General features: G+C 41.2%; 1 protein-coding gene across 3 annotated transcripts; it reads right to left on the bottom strand.

Annotated features, from left to right (window-relative positions):
• Positions 1-334: 334 nt before the first annotated feature.
• Positions 335-23,146, bottom strand: LOC113590113 (gasdermin-E-like). 3 transcript variants are annotated; one of them, XM_081698160.1, is made up of 11 exons: positions 22,990-23,144; positions 15,290-15,517; positions 14,099-14,291; positions 13,243-13,423; positions 13,021-13,141; positions 11,986-12,123; positions 6,171-6,521; positions 5,994-6,067; positions 4,031-4,264; positions 2,652-2,696; positions 335-1,654 (listed from the first exon to the last, which is right to left on the bottom strand). In XM_081698160.1, exons 2-9 carry the CDS (start codon positions 15,495-15,497, stop codon positions 4,031-4,033), a joined length of 1,500 nt encoding a protein of 499 aa, XP_081554286.1. In that variant the 5' UTR covers positions 15,498-15,517; positions 22,990-23,144; the 3' UTR covers positions 335-1,654; positions 2,652-2,696. The 3 variants fall into 3 exon arrangements, with proteins under 3 accessions (XP_081554286.1, XP_035384691.1, XP_035384690.1); XM_035528798.2 differs by lacking the exons at positions 335-1,654; positions 2,652-2,696 and adding exons at positions 17,544-17,629; positions 17,729-17,816 and having other exon boundaries at positions 3,730-4,264; positions 22,990-23,146; XM_035528797.2 differs by lacking the exons at positions 335-1,654; positions 2,652-2,696 and having other exon boundaries at positions 3,733-4,264.
• Positions 23,147-25,012: the final 1,866 nt, after the last annotated feature.

The following is a 25,012-nucleotide window of genomic DNA, read 5'->3' as shown; positions in this document are numbered from 1 at the left end:
TGATAGGATTATACTGCCTTCTTATTTGGACAGATGACACATTCAGACTCTGCTGTCGAACAAAAAAAAAAAAAAAAGCACCAAAACAGAAAAGTGCAACAGATGGAGTGGGAAGGGGTTGTAAACATTCCAACACACCCTGTTTTCCCCCATGATATGAACAGAGGTATAAAACACCTTTTGCAATGTGTGGCAGACATCAGTGTCCATTTAGCCTTAATCAAACGCACAAAGTTTAACACTCTCAGCCAGGAAGCATGTGTTTACTCAGCATCAACCATCTCCAAAGAACGCCATTCAGAAATCAACTTTTAAAGGTCATAGCTTGGGTGTTTGTCACCCTTTATTGGTCACCAGAGACAAAGGAGACAAATAAAAAAGAGAAAAGATATACACCATTTACATGTCTGCCCAGTTACAGGTGGTTGCTGCTTCCTTCAGGTTCTATCAGTCTCTGGTCCAAAAGTCTCTTTGCAAGGTTGGAACAGAGGTTATCATACACACACAGCCAGAGCATTAACTTTCAATAATACTTAATCCAGATTAATTATGAACACAAATAATGTGTAACACGAGGTGCCCACACCTTGTGGACTTGAGATGTGCATTGTCCAGTGGACAGGTCATTGTGATCTACCAAAAAAAGGGGAAAAAAAAGTCTTGTCTCTTTTTAAAGCTCTAAAACTTCAGTTATTAATTTAAATTTACAACTGAAAAATAATACATTCACAGCTTGATCTTTTGAGTTGGACTTTGTGAAAATCAACAGTGGTGCTGTTAATTGCAATTTTAAACACACACATGCACAGAGACTGTAATGTGGAGGCAGATGTATATGCTGAGAAGAGCAAAATGTATTAGCGGCAAATCCCCTAGAGTTGCAACAAGGGTCCAGGATCACAGAACTAACATGAAGAGATGTAGGATATTGATAAAGCAAAACAGAAAAAGCAAAAGGATAAATGGACAGGCTAATGCAGAAAAACAAAGCACAGGATAGAACAAAACTACACTGAATCCAAACTTAGAGAACATGACACAAGCTTAGTTCATCTAGTGACCAGCAAAAGAAAAAAGAAAACACAGGGCATATACATACAGGCTAATGAGAAAACACAGGGCATATATATATACACAAAGGCTAATGAGAAAACACAGGGCATATATACACACAGGCTAATGAGAACTAAGTAGAAATGGTTGAGAACAATGAAGCAAGGCCAGAGGTATCAGTATCAGTAGTATTGACAGTATTAGTATTACTGGTAGTTCTTGACAGTATCAGTAGTATTGGTAGTATTACAGTAGTATTACTTGCAACAATCTAGCACTTTATGTTTCTGGTATTAGAAAAAATAAGGAGAGAGAAGAATTTGTTTGAGGGGTGTGTGGGACCATCCACAATGCTGGTAACTTTGTGGAAGCAGTGTGTTTTGTAAATGTCCACGGAGGGGAGAGAGGCCCTAATGCTCCTTTTGGCTGTGCTCACTATTCCCTGCAGTGACTTGCGGTCCAAGAATCTGGAGCTGGTATTGACAGTCCAGGAGAGGTTCTCTGGAAGATGGTGTAGCGGTTGAACACTTTAATACATTGTCAATCATAGATGATAAGGGGCACCTTATCAACTATGTTGATAATTGTTGATGGGGCACCTCTATGAATAACATGGAAAATTTATAGATTTTAACACATTTATTAAAAAAAATAAAATAAATATTAATAATCAACTCATGAAAGTTTTTTTAAAAAATGGTTATTTCTCATCAACCAAAAGATGTAACATTTGTAACATTTGGAGTTAAGGTACCAAAGACCAAAGTGGCTAACTAAGCTAATATGAGAAAGAAGAGAGCACAAAGAAAAAAAAAAACTTTAAGTAAATTTTGAGAATGACCAGCCAGGCGTTCTTCTTATCAAAGCAAACTACAACCAACAAGGAAACATATTAACCAAATGGAATTCAGGGTGAGAGAGCATGATTAAAAGTATAACAGTAAGACTTAGGAGGCAAGGAGAAACTGCTGGCGAGAGAACTGCTTATGGTGTAGTGGAGAATGCAGCTCTTTCCCCTGCTGACTACAGTCTCTACCGTGAGATAACTCACAACACCCATCCTGGAGGACATCAGTTATCAAGACCAGGACCCTTTTAACTTTCCCTATGTTTTGTTATGTCAGTTATTCATGAAAATATACCTATTTCTTAATCCTAACATTGAAGTATTTGCATATTAACATTTATACTTATTATTAATAAGTGATTCCCTCCTCATCTCAAGTATAAAAGACAGAGGAAAACTATTTGAACTATTAATATTAGGACAGTTATAATATTTGTGTAATAATTATGCTTTCTATCTCTTAAGTAGTGTATCTCAATGAAAATCTAACTATTTTCCCATATATAGTTGTTTGCTTTTCTTTTCATTTAGAAATACTCAGGTAACTCAGACTAACTGCTCAGGTGAAATTAGTGTGATAATATTGTTCCCGCCTATTATGGCTTAAAAGACCTTGTGTATATGTATATACAAATATGAGACAATGAACACAACAGAAGCTTAGTACAGATGAAGGCTAGAACAAAGCAGTCACATACAAGCAACTAGCAACAAGACTTGGAAAACACTAAGTTTAAATACACATACTAACCAGAGAGAAATGAGGGACAGGTGGAATCCATACAGGGTGGAGACACTAACCAGGAAGAGAAACAAAGACAGGAGACAGGGTTACCATAGAAACAGGATGCTAAGTGGGAACCAACCAAGCCAGCTTGGTCTGTTGCTCTAATAATTAGTCCCACTATAGAATTAATCATTGTTTGATTTAAACATTATACATAATGTAGGGGTAGCAGCTGTGTCTTGATGTGCCTCATGACAAATCCCTCAAAGTACTTTATAATGATGGGCATGAGTGTGCTGGTACAGTTGTCACCAAGGTCACTGAAGACATCCGAGTTGACACTGAAGACATCTTCAGCACAGGGATAATGGTGGTGGCTTTGAAACATGTAGGGACAATGTACTGCTCAGAGAAATATTGAAGATGTCTGTGAGAACATCTGCCATCTGATCTGCACTCCAACCATGGAATGTTGTCTGGTAACTGTAACAGTAACTGATCCTTGGGAGAAGGGGTGGCCTTTCTTCCTGCGACATTGTTCTGTGCTTCTAAACACGCATAGAAATCATTCAGTGCATCTGGATGAGAAGCATCAGTGTCACATGCAGGAGATGTTATGCTGTATTTGGTAACAACATGAATGCCCTGCCCCATGTACCCTGTGTCGTGTGAGTCCTGGAATTGTCCATAGGTTCTGTGAGCATGTGTCTCTGAGCTTCGTATTCATGATAGCCTAGGATAATTTGTTTGTTGCTGTTCTCAGGGTCACTTTGTTACCTGTTCTGGAGGCTGCATCACAAGTCTTCAGCAGCATATGATAGTTAATGCTGGGGTACAACATCCTTTCCAGGGAAATTGATGACGGGTATGACTAACAATCAAAGTGGGTAGGCTGGGGTATGCCATCCTACCGCATACCCACATGATAAACTGATTGTCATGACATGGCAGCTAACTGAACGGTTTCAGTGCAGCTTTATTAGACTTCACTGCTCTGGTAAAAAAGTAAAAACTCTCTGGGCATATAATATTTTTCAAAGCAAATTTTCATTTCATTAACACACAGCATGAAGCTTTGCACTGAAAAATAAATAAGCAAATGAACTTTGTAGTGAACCACTAAATGAAGTGGCTTATTTAATGAGGTCTGAATACATTGAGAATACACAATACAGTTTAAAAATAAGGATCCCCAATCAAAGTAGCTGCATACCCCTTACTGAAATTTTGCATGAGTATGAGTTCATTCAGATTAACAAGCAATGTCTGTGTTAGTATAGATCACAAAACTTTTATTTGCTTGATGCATATCATACAGTCTGTGAAGCTAAAAAAAGTGCATTATTAATTTGAACTGTACTAGGGTGCTTTAGTATTGTATGAAATATTATGTTTTAGCACACCTATTCCAGGTTCTCACTCAGGTATGCAAGGCCATGGATGATGGTACATAGTATGTAGGGGAGGTGTCCACTGTTGCATGTAGTCTCTGTCCACAATTTTCCAGCTTCAATCTTCAGCACAACATTGGATGAGCTGAACAGTTGCTCCACCCTCCTGAGCATGTCCTCATTCTGCAGGGGAGCAGGCAGGGAGGTGAAGAGGACAGGCTGAGAGTCGTCTGTGAGGAGGTTTACCTGACAAGGTAGAGTAAAAACACACAAACATGAATTCAGTAAGGGCTTATATGAAGCTCAATCCTCTGAAACAATTTACAGTCAAAGGAAGAGTATAAACCAGTTATTCTAACTAATGCCTACATGCTAAAACTATGCCTGGCCCACACTACAGGATTTTAAAAATACTAATGTAATGGTTAGTCCCTCCCAGCTTCCTTGTTCCATGTTTTTCCTGTCATATGTATTATTTTAGTTCCATTCCTTAGTTTTGTTTTCTCGACCCCTCATTTGGTTTTCCATGCCCATCATTACTTTCACCTATTCATCGTTTTCTAGCCTTGTTACATTCATGTATTTAAACCCTGTCTGATGCCTTATGTGTTTGCTGTTCATTGTTTGTTTCGATGTGTGAATGTTGGTACTGATGTGTTTTAACGCCCGTTCCTGCAAGTTTGTACTCGGTACCTTTGTGTTTATCCTAGCCTTCATGTTTCCTAGCCTATGTAAGGCCTGCTTCCCTTGTTTGCCTTCGTGTGCTTTTGTTTCTTTGTTATGATGTATCCTCATAATCTCCGTATCCCAAAAAAAAAAAAAAAAAAAAAAAAAAAAAAAAAAAAAAAAGACCCTGGACTGCTCTGACAACTCCGATGCCACCCTGATATCAGGAACCTAATGTTTAGCAGGGACAAAACAGGATGCAAGTACAGGAGTTCTTTATTAGAGGAGAAAGCTAATAAACAACATGGGAGGCTAACATAGAAGCTAAAACAGATGCATAGCATGAGGAAAACACTAAGGCAAACCAAAACATGAATTAAGCAAAAGGCAAGGAAAATATATTGACAGAGAAATGACAAAACACTAATTAACAAAGCATCAACTGCACAGAAGTAAGTAGGACTCAGGACTTAGCTAGCATTGTCAGCAACTACAATAACAACATCAAATCTACACACAACTGAACAACCCAAAATAACCTACAACCTGGGAAACAAAAACACCTTATATAACTGTTACAATCCCACCAGTAACAGGCAGAATGCAAATGCAGGAGGTGGTTTATTAAACGAGGAAACAAACGGTAAAACAAACAGAGGCAAAGAGGTAACACTGAGTATAAGGTAATACGCAAAGAGAGTAAATCAAAACAACAACAGTAACACGAGTATAAAGCAAACTTGATAAACGGACATCACTTACCACAATAACCAACAACTAGAAGACAAAACCACAGGGCTTAAATAACTGAGACAATCAGACACTAAACAGACTCAGGTGAACATGGGAGCAGGGAGAACTAAAACATGGACTGGAATGAAGGAACAGATGAGGGGTGGCGAAAAAAGACACAACAGGGAAACCATAAACATTGATGCCAGGAGGGTGGTCAAACGTCACAATCACCAAGACCAATGAAGAATAACAAGACATAGGTGAACATAATTACAGGTTGGGATACAGGCAAGGGTGTGGAACAGAATGAAATCAAAACAAGGAAGCGTGGCAAAACAAAACCAAAACAAAACCAGGAACAGAAACTAAAACAAACACGTGAAGGCCTCACCATGGGAACTACAATGCCAGGAGGAGAAAACAGTGACAGGACCCCTTTGTGATTATCAAATCGACCTCAAAATCCACCTGATTATCCTGTAGTGTAGCCCAGGCATTAGTGAACGTAACCAAAATGTATCCAAAAATTTCCAATGAAAATGAATGCAATGGATCCATCAGATGTCAGACTTACTAAATCATTTAACTCATTGAGTACTTCTGAAGCGCAGAAGCCTTGTAATAAGTGGAGCCCATCATCTGTCAAACCTAATCACAAAACAAACAAGAATACTACATCAACACCAACTGCACGAGAAGACAACTGCCATAATATATGCACAAGGCTATAAGTAAGCTTAGGTGTACCCACCCATAGCTGCGTTCATGAGGATGTTCACTGCAGTCAGAACTGGCTGGCTCTGCTCAGACAACTTCATGGAAGCTCCATTATTGGGAGAGTCTGTGGACAGCCTATTTTCACTGGTTGTCTCAGGTTGTAGCAGGTCCCAAAATGTGTCAATAAACTGATCCGATGCATGAGAGCAGGTGGTCTGAAAAAGACAGGGAGCATCTCCATAGACCAGGTCATCCAGTTTGGACTCCAAAGTAGACAAAAGTTCCCGGTCCAGTAGAATCTGCTGGAACTTGAGTAGCAGGGAGGAGCAGGATTCATGTGACAATTGGGCCAACACACACAAATAATTCCTTACTCCTACCAGTGCTGCAGTAAAGAGAACAAACACACATAGTTAGAGCCCATCAACACTTTAATGTATGATCTTGAGCAGTTTTTTTCTCTTCTGGATTATCCTTGTTTGGGTATGCTCTGAGTTTAATTATGTTTGCCTTAGATTAATATAAGGCTCATTATCACCATTACTATTGCAGGCACCACAATACCAGTAACCTCATCTATCCCTAGTGGTCATCACAGTAATGGACCATGGTGACAGGAGGGCTCTGAAATGATCATTATGCTGTCCAGAAAGCTACCTTCAGCTCAGCCTTACCATTCCTCCCCTCACTTCACTTCCTTGGTCTGACAGAGACCTGGATCACCCATAATAAAGCTGCAAGTCTGGCTGCCCTGTCCTCGCATTTACATTTCTCCAAGGAGGCTTAGCAGGGGTGGTGGCAAAGATTAGCTGGTGTCTCAAAAGTGCCATATCATACCACTTTCCTCTTCTGTTCTTTATATTCCTTCTTTTGTGTTTCAATGCTCTTAGTGTCTTTCCCCAATAAACTTCATATCTTTGTCATCTGCCATGTCAACTACCAACACTGGACGACCAGTTGTTGTTCTTAACTCTTGCTTCAAACTTGTCATACTGGCCTATATGACTTCAAATCAATATCATGATAAAAATCAATCAATCAAGGTCAGTTTATCTTGTTTAATTGATTATGATTAATGGACGATTATTGTGTTTGTTTTTTCTTGAAAACATATTATTTTAAATAATGCCATGTAAAAATTAGAAAATAACTTCCATCTCTTGAAAACAAATATTTTTAAAGAATCTAATGTGAAAAGTGCAAAATCGCTTGCATCTCTTCTAAACTCATCTCTTCTAAAATATTTTAAATAATGCCATGTAAAATGTAGAAAATAACTTGCATCTCCTGTAAACAAATATTAAATATTGCCATGGCAAGTATCAATAGAATACTGCTGATTAAGAGCAACAGAGGGGCTTGGACAGGGCACCTCTAATGATCAGCAGGTTGTGCATCTTGTGTTCTCACAGTATTTTCGATGTGAATCTAACTCATTACTGCTGTTGCATGTGATCTTCCTCTCTGCAATCCTGTCCAGTCACTCTACTATATGCAGCAGTATATACTCTAGGTTTTTACTAAGAAACACTAGCATGCTTACTTTTTCAAGTTTCAGGAAGGATATGAGGCATGTAACAGCAATTTCTCCTGAACTAAAAACCCGCTTGGATGGGGAGCTAGCAGCTGGTATGCAAAGATACTTTTATGCCACCTTATTAGAGTGGGAAAGTGTACATCATGCTTTATTCACCATTCCAGTGGCTTTTCCTCAGTATCCAGCACAGGAGACACTAAGTTGTTGCTCAGCTGTATTTCTATTTGTTTGCTGAAGTGACACAGTGGGTGCAGTTGAAGGAATTGCCTCCCTTCCTTTGGAAAAACTTCCTAATGAACTCCCTTGCTTCTTCATTTTGATGAAGATGTAGAGTGCTCTGTGTTTTCTGTGGACTCTAGGCTCTCTGTTCTTCCTCTGCACACTGTAGCTGTTGCCTTTGTTTTCACTTTTTCCTGAATGGTGGGGACATGATGCACAGAAATGTATGACATTTTAAATCTGGGATCAATAAAACTATGTCTAGTTGTTCCTCTGGGTTCTGAGGACTTCTCCTTAAGGTACTCACAGATGCTCATTTTGACTGTTTTATTCAGCTCAATGTCATCTTCCTCCTGTGCCAGCATGAATTGAAGATGTGCAGGATAAGCTTCATGAATGAAATGGTCACATAGTCTTCTCCTGACAGGGCATCTATGAACTCCATCTCCATTATTAGGAAGAGAGCTTTGTTGACAGCCTCTTAGACATCCAGGTCCATGGACATGGATGGAACAAAGTGTCTTTTTATCATGATGGAACAAAGTGTCTTTTTATCATCCGTGAAGACCAATGTGATGCCTTTCTTTTGCTCACAGATCCTTGTGGTCATCATTTGCAATGATCTCCATCTGTTGGCACATTCTGTTTTCAACTTGTGTTGTGGCAAGTTCAACTCTGGTTGCACATTCACTAATGCCTTCTTTTTTTCCAACTACAGGAACAAGCACACCTGCAAGACATTAACTGATTCCTTTTTGTGGAGGCACTTGTTTCTGGGTGCTTGTCAGTCTCTCTCCTGAACAGTGAGGTATTAATCATATTCGGTAATGTGATTGTGCTCCAAGTGTTGAAAGAGATTTGTGGTATTACCTTCAGTTACATTACTGAAACTGTTTTTGCACAGTGTTTACATGTGACTTAGCTTGGTTTGGAGTCATTTACATTTACATTTACCTTTACATTTATGGCATTTAGCAGATGCTCTTATCCAGAGCGACGTACGAAAGTGCTTTGTCATTTATTCATAGAATATATCCTAGTACAGTATACAGAATACATAAGCTCTATCTCAGACAATGATAAGTGCAATAAATAATAAGTACTAGAGTTTGTTAGTCAAGTTAGTTTGTTAGTGTAATAAACAATACCCTATAATAAGTAATAGTTTTAGTTAGTCAACATAGGAGCAGGGTCAGTGGTCATTTAAATATTCCACAAATAGAAGGGTCTTCAGGCTGTGTTTGAAGACTGCAAGGGACTCTGCTGTACGGACAGTAAGCAGAAGTTCATTGCCCCACCTAGGAGCCAAGACAGAGAATAGTCTCGATGCTTGCCTTCCATGAGACCTGAAGGATGGTATTTCAAGGCCAGCCATACTTGAGGTTCGAAATACTCAAGGTACAGATGGGGCTTTGTCCATTGACATCATGTATGGAGGGGCTGGTTTATTTTTGGCCTTATAGGCAAGCATCGGGGTTTTAAATCTGAGACCTTCATGTCAGAGGTTAGAAAATAAATAAATAATTGGGTGTCATCAGCATAGCAGTGGTGGGAGAAGCCATGAGAAGATATACCACCAAGAGAACAAGTATACAAAGAGAAGAGAAGAGGGCCTAATACTTAGCCCTGTGGAACACCGGTGGAGAGTCTACGTGGTTTAGAGGTAGATCTTCTCCATGTTACCTAACAAGACCATCCCCCCAGATTGGACTGAAACCATTCTCATGCAGAGCCAGTCACACTAAGGCTGAAGAGAACAGAGAGGAGAATGTTGTGGTTTACTGTGTCAAAGGCTGCTGAAAGGTACAAAAGAATCAAGACAGATGAAAGTTTTGCAGCATGAAGTTTTTCCATCACTGTTTTGAGGGAAGTTTCTATTGAATGTGTCAGTGAATGTGTCAAAGAGATAATTGATTGTAAACTGCTCATTCAAGGGTCTTTGAGAGGAACGAGAGAAGTGACACTGTTCTGTAACTGGTAATGAGAGAAGTTAAACTTCTGTAATTGGTAACTTTGAGATGAAAGGAGCAGGTCTCTTCATCTGGAACAGAGTGGAAGGAATGGGATCCAGTGGACATGTAGTCACATTGGCGATGAGGCAGTGGTAACTCAGTGGTTAAAGTACTTGACTTGTAATTGGAAGGTTGCTCATTCAAGCCCCACCGTTGGGCCCCTGAGCAAGGCCCTTAACCCTTAATTGCTCAAGTTGTACTCAGTAATAATTGCAAGTTGCTTTGCATAAAAGTATCAGCTAAACATAAAATAATGTATTTTGCCTGAGGAGAAAAAGAAGCCAGAGAGCTGGATGTAGGGTAATTAACACTGGTTGGAAGAGTGGTAACAGAGGAAAAGGACTGATGGGTTGCTGCAACCTTTTCCTAAAAGAAGGTGATGAAATCCTTAGGAGTAAGAGATGAGGAAGGAAGGGGAGGGTTAAGGAGAGAAAATAGTGACAAGCTTGCAAAGATCACATGCTGATGATTCCAATTTTTTAAAGCCAAAGTCATTTTAGAGTTATCTTTATCTTTTAAAGCCAAAATTTGTCCAAACAACAGACACAGCATTTTTTCTTTGGTACAAGCTGCTCAGTTTTTGATCTCTCTTCCATGTTCTTCCATATTTCTGACAGGATGGGGTGGAATCATGTGACTACACATGCAGCAGTGTGTGTCATAGTTTCTTCCTCCTGGCATTGTGCATTGTGTGTCTTCTGTTGCAGATCCTTGCATCCCTCCTGGTCCTATTGGCTGCTCCCCGGCTTACCTCATCTCCGGTGGCAGCTTCAACATCTTGCCCTGACTCCTGTGGCTCAACTTACCCCACTCCTGCTATACATGTCATCCAGGGTCTTGCTCCTGCTCCTCATGTTGCACTGGTTCCAAGTCTTATGCCCTGTCACTTTTGTCTCTTTCTGATTAGCCTGCCTCTGTTCCTGGTTTTTGGTTTGTCTACTGCTTTTGTTTTGTGCATCAGGAGCCACACTCTCTGTTATGATTTCCTCCTCTTGGCGAGGCAGTTCCCAAGGTGATGCCTACATGTGTCATTTGTTTGGGTTTCTGTTCCTGGTTTTGCCTTGGTTCCGTTTTGCCCAAATAAGAATAAAATAAATAGCCAACATAGCCAAAATTACACCGGTTAGAGGTCCTGAGTGTCAGTTTCAATTAATTTTCAATTAATTGCCCAGTCGTATGTCAAAGTCATGCAGGTTTCTCCTTTGCAACTTATGAAGCATTCCGTACTTTCTCTCTCAGGAAGCTACCCAGATGCTTGTTCAGTCACTTGTGATAACAAGGCTTGATTACAGCAACTCGTTACTTTCTGATCCAGATCTGATCCAGATTTTAGCAGCATGACGGGTCTTCAGTGATTCAAAGTTCACTGATTTTATTCCAATGCTCCTTTCCTTTCACTGGAATTCTAGTAGCTGCTTGTATCAGTTTTAAAATCCTGATGCTTGCATACCAAGCCAAAAATTTACCAGCCCCTCTCTAAATTATGGCAATGATCAAAGCCTAATCCATACCTTGAGTACCTCAAACCTCAAGTATGGCTTTGCTTGAAACACTATCTTTCAAGTCTCATGGAAGACAAGCATAAAGACTCTTTTTCTGTCATAGCTCTCAAATGATGGAACAAACTTCCACTGACTATACTACTATTGACTAACTGAACCCTTTTGGCACTTATTGTTATATGGTATTGCACTTTCTAGGTATCAACACTGCCTCCTGCATAAAACAATATCCTAGTACTATGGTCCTAGTGCAATCTTCAACTCTAACCTGCTGTACTATGTAGGATGCAATTTTGTCATAGCAATTTTATAAGTCACTCTGGATAAATGCAGTAAATGTAAATCTTGGTCATATGCATTATACAAAAAGAGGTACTTTACGAATGATGTGGATACTGTAAAGCCTGAAGGTACTGAAAGGAGAAGAGGAATAAATGGTCCATGGCATTTGGTACTGCTATTTACACACACACACACACACACACACACACACACACACACACACACACACACACACACACACACACACACACACACACACACACACACACACACACACACACACACACACACACACACCTCTCTTGAGGATGCTTAGTGAGGACCCTTCCTGTATTTCTGGTGTTGTCAATAAGCCATCCACTTCATTCTCAACGTAGAATGAATGCTGTATAAAGTCCGATTCAAAGCCATCTGCTTCCAACGCCATGATAATATCTGAAAACACACACATACATTTTATAGGTAATGCAGGAGACTTGGCAGGATGCAGAAAGGAACCATGTAGAACACAGTGATATTTATTTAACACACACAACAAAGACAGCAAAGCACACAGGCTAACGTATGGTCAAACATCAACAAACATCAACAATTAAACAAGACTTTATATACATGCACAGTAATGACATAAACCAACAGGAACAGGTTTGATACATGGGGAGGGCATGGCCATGGAAACAAACAAACACACACACACACACACACACACACACACACACACACAGAGGGAGATGTCTGGGAGGAGGGGGCCGTGTCATGACAGGACCCCCCAATGGCACCAAACGGTGAGGTTAGAGGACTGAGCGACCCGACACAGGTCAGTGCGAGCAGGACAGAGGGGAGGAAGATCGGGACCAAGATGACGATAGACACAGGGATGGACACACTGACGAGAATAGGAACAGACACAAAGGGGGACAAAGTGACCGGCACAGTAAGCATGGCAGGGATTGGTACAGTGACCGGGACAGGTACATGAACAAAACCACACAAAGGGTTGTGACATAGTCCAGTTGTCAGCTGGGTCGGGGTCTGACCAGTTTGGGGGGGCGAATTACCCATCGCCAACTTGGGTGGCAGCGGCTCTCTGCCATGTGGCTCTAGAGCGGCGTGCCTTGGGCAATTCTTGGGTGCCTTGTCTCCCAGGGAGACGCCTGGGAGGAGGGGGCCGTGCCATGACACTATATATGTATTCTGTAAGTGCAGAATAAACTCTAGTGTGTATAGCACCATAGGTCAGTGGTAGGCTTTACATTGCAATACATTTAAATGATGAGAACATGCAGGCACAGGAACACAGATTCCTACAAACAAACAGAAGTACATACTAACCAAAGTGGCTGTCATTTTTGATGTTCAGCTCTTTGACACTGTAAGCCAAAATGGTGTGGCTTGGAATCTCCATAGATATATCTGTGTCAAATTGTAGAGATCCACTCTGTTTGAAACTCATCTGTGGGTACACACACATACTATTCATCATGTAAATGTGAAAAATCATTTGCTGGTCCACTCAATTCATATATACACCGATATAGTCATATAGAGTCTCACCTGTGCTGTGTCAAACTTTAAGGATTTCAGTATGGTGTTGCAGCTACCTTCCTCCTTACTATTGTAGTTGATTTTTTGGTTTGAGGTAGTGAAAATGCGCTCCATCACAAGAGTGAACAACTGCTTGGATTTGGGTTTGCCAAGATTCTGCTTGAGCAGAGGATGCTGAAGGTCTACCTTCCTAAATAACCCATCAAAACAAGGAATCACACAAACAATACAAGCTAAGCAGCATTATAAACTCCAGTCCAACAACTTCCCTTTCAAATTTTATAACATAGAGGTGTGGACAACCATTAGCATATGCGAAATAAAACACAGCATGTAAACAGTAGTTGCATTGTCATAGCTTCCTGGTTCCACAGGCTTTACATTTAAGCCCTAAAAAGACTGTAGTCTATAAGTAACTGTTTAGTAACAGTGGTTCTCTACACTGGATTTAAAATAATGATTTAGCAGTTAATCACTGACTGTTAATCTTAATTGCAGCTCAGCTGCATCCAAGTTGTGTAAAACTATAGGAATTAGAACATTTTTTATACACATACCTCTCTTTTCAGGGTACTAAAAGAAAGGACATAAAAATGACATTTGGCTGCTTGGTCATTGCTGTGTGTCAGTGCATAATTAGTTAATGCATAAGAGAGCTAAAAAAGATCAAGAGTTAAATGCAGTCTATGTATAGATTATTGTAGTCTTTGGGTATATATAGTTGAATTTAGGTGTTGGGCTGCAATAAGACTCTAGAGATGCTAGCTGATTCTAGATTGGTGTAGAGATATTTCTTATTTTTGCATCTTACAAAATGAGAATTAGATAAAAGGTATGTTAACACTGGTACCAGTGAAATTACAACCTTTCTCTGGAGTCCATAATGAGTTGTTGTAAGTTCACATTTTCTTTGCAAAGTGCCCCTAGAGAGGAGGAAAATGTGGATGCTCCACTGCCCTGTGCAGACACACTGAATGCACCTCCTCCTGCCTCCAGAGATCCAGTCGTGTTACCTTTATGCTTCTCCTCATAATTCACCAGATCAGTTTTCTCCAGCACTGAAATAACAGAGCTATGCAATGAAATCGTTTTTAAAGATAAAGCACAAGCAACCATGACATAGGGTTCTGTAAATTGTTAGAGTAGACAGTCTGTGCTGGGGTATTTATTGGTGGGCTGTGTCCTCTACTGGGCCACATATACTAATATAAATATACAAATATACCACTGCAGTGGAAATACCGAAACAGACGTAAAGGTATATAACACTTCATATTGTTAAAGCAAGAAACATGATTTCACTAGATGTGTTTGGTTATATAGTAAAAGTATTAATAAAAGCACAAATATACATTTTGGATTCTGGTCTCTGATGTGACCAGTCAGAGGATGAAACCTGGACACTGGGACTGAGATGGGCAGTAAAGCTCTTTTGTTTACCAAAGGTTTAATGTCAGGAACTTTTACTTCAAACTCTCTTATAAAGGTTATTAATATTATTTGTATTAATGTATTGTAAAAAGTCTTTCTATCCTAAGCTAAGTGAAATCTTAGTTTTGTCTACTGTGTGTGTGTGTGTGTGTGAGTGTATCGATCCCAATAGGAACAGGCAAGAAGCAGAAAGCGAATGCAGGAGGTGGTTTATTAAGTGAGGGGACACACAAACACAGAGTGTAAAATAAAGCAAGGGGGAAACACTGAGCCAAAAATAATACACAAAATGAGCAAACGGAATAGCAAGGTCAACAACAGTCCTGCGACCATAATTTAAACACAACAGAACAAATGTAACTTACCAAAATAACCGACAACATGGGAAACCAAACACAAGGCTTAAATAACCAAGACAGTTAAGCACTAATCAAACACAGGTGAACATATGAACAGGGAGAAGCAAAACAAGGACTGGAATAAAGGAACAGACGAGGGGCGGAGAAAACTAAACCAAGAAATGGAAAAAGAAGGAAGCAAAAGGAAAACAGACACAAAAGGGAAACTATGGAAACAGGGATGTCAGGAGGGTGGCCATTTGTGACAATGTGTGTGCTTTTGCAACCTGGCTGAATGGGTTCGCCCAGTAGTAGGTCATTGAGGGTGAACACTGTGGGTCTGTATTTCATCTTCTGCCAGGGCAACTTGGTCGGACACTTCATGACCACAGCCAGTGGCTTCAGCTTTTCTGAATCGTTTAGTCTGGAAACAGCAATAAGTTCGCCATCTGGATCAATCCGGCGGACAAGCCTCTGTGTAGCCTTGTCAAACATCTCTCACCCACAGTGTTAACCTGCAAGTAATAGAATGGATAAGTATTTTCTTATAAATAAACCAATAGCAAGTATATGCAGTTTATGGTTATAAATGGTTATGTTAACCGCATGTTTCAGATGCTTCAGTCTGTGCAGGTTTCCAAGGTTGACCCCGATACCGACTCCTGCCCACTAATGTCCCGCACTCCCCTGGTAGCAGCAGCCCCTGCAGTGCCCGCCCCACTGGCCGAAGAGGAACAAGGGGCTGTGACAGGAGCTGCAGCATCGGGACCGAGCCAAGAGCCGAGGCAACTCAGGACGAGGCCAAAGCAAGACATTCCGGCGACGGTGGTGCAAGCTTGTTCCGAAGTCTCTCCCCTAGCCTACCCAGGATGACCCGGCCCTTACGACGACGCCATCGCAGCCATGGCGAGGTGGCTCGATAGTCAGCCACGGACGTGCAACCATGGCATTCCCAATACGGGTTAACACTGCCATCATAGCTGGCTGTAGACAAGGGCCAGAGGGAATGTGGCAGAATACTGTGGCAGACTCATAGAAGTCCACACTACCCACTGTGGAATAGAAAGACCGGACAGGACGGCAGCGGGACTGGCTGAGGTCTCAGCATGGGAAGCCCACCGCCGCAATAGCTTCATGAACGGTCTACGAGACGAAATCAGGAAAGAAGTATGCAAGCTATGCGTCAGGTGGGAAATGGCCCACATGAGCACTATTGAGCAGTATGTCATCCACTCTGAAAAGCAGCTGAGAACCGTATCGGAGAAAAAACGAACGAGGAAAGAGGAGTTTCAAGTTTGGTTTATTTGTCACATACATAGTCATACACAGTATAACTCGCAGTAAAATGGTTTGAGAGTGCTCTGTCCAAACTGAGGAAAAAAAACAGGGGTGTATAGTGTGATGGAAATTATTATTCGATCATGTATTATCATGTGATTTATATCTAATCATGTTAATCCTTTCTCTATGTAATCCCATATGAATAGTTTAGTCTGCACGTTCTGTCTTTGTATATTGTGTGAACAAAATGACTGCTGAATCAGCTGCTTCGTGATCTTGCATGTGTCGTGCGACTAATCCTGATAAAGAGGATCTAGCAAACTGTGTCTGTCCTGGTGGAACAGAGCATCCTGGTATGTGCAAAAGTGTTTAGCGCGATAAGGAGCAGGAAATGGGTAAATTGGATGACCGAGCACCCCTCCCTGGGGGAAGTGAAGTTTAGATATAAGGAATAGAGTCAGTCTACCCCTTTAGAGCTTTCGCTTTAGAGCATTAGCTCTCACACAGCTGTGTTTTGTATGTCTTATTTTCTTTAGTAAATTACTCTTTTAATCACGTCTGACTTGCTGTTTATTCAAAATTCCACCACAATAGGGAAATATCTCTCCCTCATATTTGAAGTATACCGCACCTCCTTACTCTTGCTTGCAGTGAAGGGTATACATATGTCATTCATATGTCATTCCTGCTGCAAAATCTGTAATTCAGGTTAGGGAATTAGTCCCGTTATCCGGGAAAACATTGACTACAGTAGGGGCCACTGGACACACCACCCTAGAGCATTACTCACACCCTCTCCCTTGCCAAAGTGAAGGGAGTTGAAATTTCACCCATGCATTCTTAATATCCGCAGTGCGTCCAGTAAATCTGATAGGACAAGATTTGATGCACAAGCTATGCATCGTAATCGAGTGCAAACCAGAGGGCCTAAAGGTAATTGAGCCAACAGCGCAACAGATGTACTCTGATAAAATTGAACCACTGTACTCATACCAGTGGCTGATTGCGCAAGAACCCACCAGAACTGACAATGTGCAGATGTCAGATATCCTCAAACAAGGTGAACAAAAAGGGGTAGAAGTAATGAAACTAGAAAACCTGCACTGTACCGCATATGTGTCCGTAGGGCCTGATCATGAGTATGAAAAGGAGTGGTTCGGCAAGGAGCTCCCAGGAGAGGTAATTTGCATCGATTATGTTTATTAGGGGAAGGGGAAGTGCGAACCCTCACTGATACTAGCTGAAGGCCCGCCTACTCACCAAAAGGAGCGTTTTGCCGTGTCACTCTCACATCCTCAAGTATCAATCACAAAACTGAGAGGCCTCAAATGGGAAAATGTGGGGTCCTGGGTAAGAGCAGAGCAGGAAGGTACATAGGAAATTAATGAGCAGGGAGACAAAGTAAATAGCAGCACGGGAAAAAGAAGACAAAAAGTGCAATTTACCCTCAAGGTTACAAGACATGTAGAGGTGGTAGAAGAGCATAAGGGATGGCAGGAACAGGCTTTCATTCCCTTTCCTGGGTCCCCCCTCCTAAAAAAGATTCCCAATGTGTTGTGGGCATGAGGGAAGAATGATGTAGGGTTGATTAAAGGGGTAGCACCAGTAAAAGTCACACCTAAGTCAGATTACAGGCCCAAGCAACATCAGTATGCCCTAAAAACAGAAGCCATAAGAAGGCATTAAACCAGTGTTCAAAGACCTCCTAGATGCAGGAGTAATAGTGCCATGCCCAGATTTGCCTGTATGAACACCAATTTTTCCTCGTAACGAATGGAGGTTTGTACAGGACCTCCAAGCAGTCAATGAAGCAGTTAGACAAACAGCCCCAAATATCCCAAACCTGCACACAATTCTCTCATCCATACCAGATGATAGTGAATGGTTCACCATCATGGACCTAGCTAACGCCTTTTTCAGTGTCCCAACAGGGGGATCTCAAACCAAGGTGGAGTGGACCTAGAGGCAGAGGAAGCATTTTTGCGGTTAAAACAGTCCCTCCAAACCACAACCACCTTAGGTATACCAAATCCAGACAAGCCATTCACCCAGACAGTTGACGAACTAAATGCGTGTATGACATCAGAGACAAATAGGTCAGTTGCTTACTACTCCTCCAAACTAGACCCGGTGTCCTCAGGCATGCCACCATGCCTAAGGGCTGTAGCAGCGGCTGAAAAGGCCTTGGCCGCGTCACAAGACATCGTGGGGTACACCCCACTAACCCTGTTGGTTCCACATGCTGTACATGCACTTCTTAACAACCACAAGACATCACACCTCACTGCACAGCAATGACTAAAATATCAAACTGCGTTGCTAGAAATGCCTAATGTAATGGTTCAACGATGTACAATGCTGAACCCAGCATCCCTCCTGCCTACGCCGGAGTACGGGGAGCCGCATGATTGTGTGACACTAGCAAATCATCTCTGTTTCCCTAGAGTTGACCTCCAGAGACCCAGGGACAGGGAAGCTGCAGGTCAGGTATGCATTAGTCACTGCATATAGTACTGTTAAGGGAGAACCACTCCCCTCACATTATTCAGCCCAGGCAGCTGAACTGATCGCACTAGCAGAGGGCTGTAAAATTGCTCAAGATAAAACTGTCACCATTATACAGACAGTCGCTATGCCTTTGCTGTAGTGCATGATTTTGGCATGATTTGGAAACAGAGAAAATTCCTCACTAGTTCTGGGCAACATAACCAGCACCATCACCTTGTTGTGGCCCTGCTAGACACAATCACCTTACTAACTTCTATAGCTGTGTGTAAGCGCACAGCCCATACTCAAGGCACAGACGAAGCGTCAAAAGGGAATCACCACGCTGACTTGGCAGCAAAAAGAGCCACCTGGCTTCCAGTGACACTGCAAGCTATGTCCATTACTCCCACTCTCGAAATATCCTGAATGCAGCAGAGTGCCTCAGCAGAAGAAAAGGCCACCTGGAAAAGGGCTGGATGCACTCTCAGTGATAACATATGGCGTGGACCCGACGACAAACCTTGCCTACCATGCTAGATGTTTCCTTATATGGCTACCATTAGTTCAGTTACTGAATTACTGAACTATTGAATTACTGAGTGGTCATACGCGTATGAGCAAAGGCGGGATGACAACAAATAATTAAACATTGGTATACGAGGGGGTTTACAACTTACTCTAAAAATTTTTGTAGCCACTGTATTATATGTGCACAGACCAATGTAGGACAAGGACAATCAGTGCCTTAGGCAGCACACCCTCCACCGCAAGAACCATTCCAACACCTGCAAATGGACTTCATAGATTTAACACCGAGCGAAGGGAAAAAATACTGCTTTGTTATCGTGTGTATGTTTTCTAAATGGGTGGAAGTATTTCCTACAGGGCAGCCGGACGCTGAGATGGTGGCAAAAGCTTTGTTGACCGAAATTATTCCTAGGTGGGGAATTCCCAACAGAATCGCCAGTGATAAGCAAATACCATGGCATAGACTTGCGCCAGCATTGTGTCTATCACCCCACTAGTGGTGCAGCAGTGGAAAGGGAAAATGGCACACTCAAATCCATATTGGAAAAACATGTCAGGACATGGGCCTGGCATGGACTAAGGCCCTCCCACTGGTGCACATGAGCATGAGGATGGTGCCAAAGGCATCTGACATTATGCTTTCTTATTGTGCTAGACCACATGAATCTCTTTCTCAGGTCTGGCTCCAGGTGAAGGAGAATCTGCCCGCAGAAGCAGATGGACCACTCCATGACCTGAAGCCTGGGGACTGGGTGGTGATTAAGGACCTTAGAAGAAGCTGGTGGAACAAACCACAGTGGCTGGGACCAGCACAGGTTCTCCTGACCACTCACAGTGCCATTAAGGTCCAAGGAAGGAAAACTTGGACGCACGTGTCACATTGTAAGAGACCTCCTGATCCAGAGAGGATAATAAGGTGACTGACCTAAGAGGGGGGAGAAAGGCCGCATGCCACCCTCTCGTCCCTAAGGTATCAAGACCGGTTGACCCTCACCTCCCTCGACAGGATGCTGATCCTTCTGTTATTGGGCCTAATGGGCTCAGAGACTAGTGGCTCCCCCAGTCAGAGTCTTATTCCATCAGACACAGTTCAGGACAAAAGCTCAAGCAGGACAAAAGGAGAAATGACCATGCCTCACTGGTGGTGTGGATATCATCTGTGGTACCCCTGGACAACCCCGGGGGCAACAATGGGTTGGGCCCTACTACCTGGTGGCAGCATTGCTGCTACCTTGCAAAAAATAAATGGGCTGGCATGGCAGATACAACTTTTAGCAAACGAAACTGAAGTGGCTTTAGGAACAATAGACAGGGAATTGTCCGCCCTTCGCACCGCTGTCCTTCAATAAAGGAATGGGGAGTGTGCAAGGTGTTGGGCACTGACTGTTGTTTTTACATTCCAGATGCTCACCACAACTTAACCGATTTAATTACAGCCATGAGGGATGATATACCTCCCCATCCAGAAGTAGAATCTTGGTTATCTCAACTTCAGCAGCAGTGGGGCCAATGGGGCCAGCTGTTACTCCAAATTTTCCTCCCCATTATCTATGTGGTATTATTGCTCTTGTGTGTTGCTCTGTGTGTGTTGTCCAATTATTTGCTCTGCAACTGCTGTCATTTCCCTACAATATCAGGAAGGTAGATGCCCTGGAGCTGCAGCATGACTTCGACCCCAACGAGAAACCAGATTTAAACCCTCTTCCCGACTGGATGATGGATCCTGATGTTTAGAAATGCATTCATGAACTTTATTATTATGCATGTTACCTGTTTGAGGACTGGCTTCAAATTAGTTGAATAAGCTTATTTGCAAAATCATGTTAGGTAGTGATAATGTGTAATATTATCAAAAGGGGGAAATGTGAGTGAAATGTGACTACCCATGCATGTACATTATTAAGTCAAGAAGTAAAGAATTATTCAATCAGATTGTCAGAATTTGTTGAAATGCCTACCTGAAATAATGCTAAAATGTTAACACAATGATAAATATTTATGCTTTCTAAATTCCCCAGACAAAAAAATAGTTATCTTGCATGTTTAAGATTGGATTAACCTCAGACTCCTACAGATGGTTTTGACAAGGTTTGACAAGTCAGCTGTTAAGATGCTTGACTTGTTATTGGAAGGTTGCTGGGTCAAGCCCCACTGCTGCCAAGTTGCCACTGTTGGCCCCCTGAGCAAGGTCCTTAACCCCCAATTGCTCAAGTGGTAATCAGTCATAATTCCAAGTCCCTTTGGATAAAAGGGTCAGGTAAATGTGACTGGTTGGCATGTTGAACATTCACACAACTGGATTGGCCAGCAAAATTGCCAGATTTGAATCTTCTTGAAAATCTGTGGGACTACCTGGAATAATGAGTAACATGCCAGGGAAGGCATCCATGAACTCTGTCTAAACTGTGCAATTCTTTAATACAAGAGTGGCTGAACACTGTTGTCACCTACATCCAAAAACTCCTATCCATGCCAAATTGAATCGCAACTCTTATTCATGTTTAGCTAATGCCAAGTTGCTTCTTTTTTAATTTTTATTCATTTTCACTTAAAAGCACAAGCCTTAGCTATGGGTTTAGCTAGTCACAAATGCTGAAAAACTAAACAACACAGCTTTTAGCTAGATATATCATCTGTCATTAAATATGTGCAATCAAAATGATGATGATGATATTATTATTGTTGTTGTTGTAATACATTAATAATCATCTGCTCAAACTCTCTTCTCTGTTATCTCTGTGTTTATCGTTGCGAACTACGTGAAAAATAAAACACCAACAAGGACCAACAAGCATCAACACAGCTGTTACCTAATAGCTACATGACCTGATGTGGAATATATGTAGCATATGTGTGGAATGACACACATACTTCTACTTCTAAACTACCTTTGTTGTTTAACAAGGCAGGAATTTGAAAATTCAGCTGACAAAAACTAGTAGCAAAGATGAAACTAACCACATTTACCTAATCAGGAGGCGTTTGTAGATTCCGTAAAGCCTTATAGCCATTCGCACTCAGACGTCATTATAAAGGAGGCATTTTTGCAAAGTCTTATAAATGAAGATGAAAGGCTTTAAAACGTCAGCAGCACTGAAACATCCAGTGCTGTTTTGTGCTGAGGAATTGAATGCATTTGTCAATACGAAAATGATCAAACATTTAAAATATGATTTTGCCCAAACGCTCTATATTTGTGCACAAATTTCGACCACGCACCAACTTTGACTCGTCATATAGCGTTTCCCTTGTTTTCAATTTCGATCCCGCGTACCGGAGCCGAACTCTCCGCTGCCAAGTCGCCCCAGTACAGATATTCTGGTCTATAGATCGTCTGCGCCGCTACAACGACAAACTTTTGTTTATGACGGAATCTACTATATCTGGGGTATATAGGAATGATGAGTATATTCTTAACTTTTGCCTAGCTGTATTTCTTGAAATAAGAATGTGTTAGAATACCTGGAATGAGCATAGCATCCAACACTGGGCCTTTTCAACAAGTATATTTTCATAATGACATTTAACAAACATACACTGTTATATTACGCAACTCATATTGTAATGGAGCGTGCCAGAACCCGAAGATCGTAAAACATCACATTGTGGATCCTTACAGTAGTTTTTCACTTTTTTCCTAACGAAGTAGCAGTTACTGAATAGGATTAATAGGATTACATTGCCTGTTTACCTTTAAATTTGGATGGATGGCACGTTCAGAATCTGCCGTCGAACAAAAAAAAATGTATCCGGCGAACTAATGTTTTCTCTTCTAGAGAAAAGAACACGTCCTTAGTACGCGACGAAGTGCTTGGAACAAAAGGCAGACGTTCAAGACTAAAAAGTCCAACACTCCCTGTTTTGCAGGCTGCTAAACAGCTATAGGTTATTAAAAAATGCCTATCAAAAGTGAGGCTTGGCTACGGCTTCTTATATTCCGATGCAACATCAAACCTCTCATGACAATCCCAAAATAACATAGATGAGCTCTCACATTAAACCACATTGTTTGTGAAATGAAATTTGAACGACTTGTTCAAATACACAAACTGAATTAATCTTTTTTTCCCCTTAAGGACGTTTACCTGACGACCGTGGATGAAAGCATTCATATCCACTGGACTTACAAGTACGGAGGTCCTAAAAGGCCATAGTTTTATCTTTTGTATTCCATTTAACCTTGATAACGAGTTAATTTCATTTGTTTTTTCGAGATCTCCAATTATTTATTTGATTATCGCTACTTATCAATATTCAATAGCCATTGTCTTCATGATTAGGAGAAAGAACTCCTGTATGACATTCTAGTAGGTTTCATCACAAATCAATTAAACAAACAAAAATAAGAACATGTCTTTACAATATCACATACCTTTATAGTCCTAGAATGAAGTTTACAATGTATTAAAGCTTAGGATGGGTGAGGCAATTGGACAGTCAATCTAATTCCTTTCCTATTCTCTTGAAGTTGCAAACTTCTGACTTTAATATATTTAATCTAATTGTTTCAGTTTAAGATTTACACAGTTAAGAGTGGTTAACAATTTGTTTACAGTAAGCACAAGGTAAGCAACATACAAGTGAACTGATTATGAGAAATAAGGCAACTTAATAATGAACATGTAATGAAGAGAATAATTAAAAAATGGACAGTTATCCAATTATAGAAGCGAACATCACAGTTTAAAGATTATAAGATTACCACTGACATCATAGTAGGTTAGAATAGCAAGTTATTGCTTTGTGAAGCTGTGGGACAAGAAACATGTACATGTGGACATGAGATTTTTGGGATGAGAAAAGTTGGTTGTCCTGGTAGGTTTTTGAGTCTAATAGAATTCATGGTCACCGTTCCTTTAAATATACCAAGCTGGTAAGAGGTTCCTGCATTCCAGTCTGTGTGTTTATGATAACTAAGAAGAGGGGAAGGGTCAGAAAATTAAGCCAGTGTGATATGCCATTAGCTAGGCTATTTTAAGGCTTTGTTGCTCAGCATAATGGCACCAGAAGGATCCTGGTCCTGTCTGTGGGCTGGGGCTGAGAGAAAGCCCGGCCTGACCAGATCAAAGTTTGATCAGATGGATAATTTGTAGTCTATCTTCACTACACACACTCCATCAGAATAATTTATATTGCAAACTGGAGAAGTGCAATTTTCACCTCTGTGACATAAGAATGTGTGCATGCAGCCTTGCTAGGTGAAGAATGTGACTGGTTGGCTAAACCTCAAACACGCTGCAAACTGCAGCACTATATTGGGTTTACTAACTACTATAGGCATTTGGTTATTTAGCAACCTGGCCATAGGGTCAGCTTGCTGGGGTGCAGCCATGCATCGTTGGCTTCCATGCTTGCCTGTACTGCACCTAGAAGTTGTTCCAATGCCTGAGTTCTATAGACATGCTTAGAGCCTTTACCGCCAGCTGTTCTAGTTTCGCCTTTGCCATTTTTTGTTTGAGTTCACTCAAATGAATGAATGAACTTGTATGAAGAATAAAGAGTCTGCTGAACCGAACTTGCATCTTGCTTCCTCATTGCCGCTGTCACACCTGCATCAATATATCACTAACTGAGGATAAGTCAGGCTGGCTAGACAGGTTCTTCCTCCTCTTGCTTTTACTACTTAAACATCAACCTTTCAATCTGATCTCTGGGACAAAAACAATGTCAGTAAAAGGAAGTTTCATTTAATAAATAAAAAGGAATGGCAGAAG

Source organism: Electrophorus electricus, chromosome 2, assembly GCF_041902795.1.
Source record: "Electrophorus electricus isolate QZ-2024a chromosome 2, ASM4190279v1, whole genome shotgun sequence".
Taxonomy (NCBI): Eukaryota; Metazoa; Chordata; class Actinopteri; order Gymnotiformes; family Gymnotidae; genus Electrophorus; species Electrophorus electricus.
The sequence above is the reverse complement of the archived record's forward strand: the minus strand, read 5'-3'. Positions and strand labels throughout refer to the sequence as shown.

Bases quoted from the DNA above. Each gene is read 5' to 3' on its own strand.
- LOC113590113 (XM_035528798.2), bottom strand. From the start codon at position 15,497: ATGTTTGACAAGGCTACACAGAGGCTTGTCCGCCGGATTGATCCAGAT. The intron at 13,424-14,098 runs GTTGTAATTTCA...TGGGTTATTTAG, and splicing joins ATTATGGACTCCAGAGAAAG to GAAGGTAGACCTTCAGCATC. The intron at 13,142-13,242 runs GTGAGACTCTAT...GTGTACCCACAG, and splicing joins TAAAGTTTGACACAGCACAG to ATGAGTTTCAAACAGAGTGG.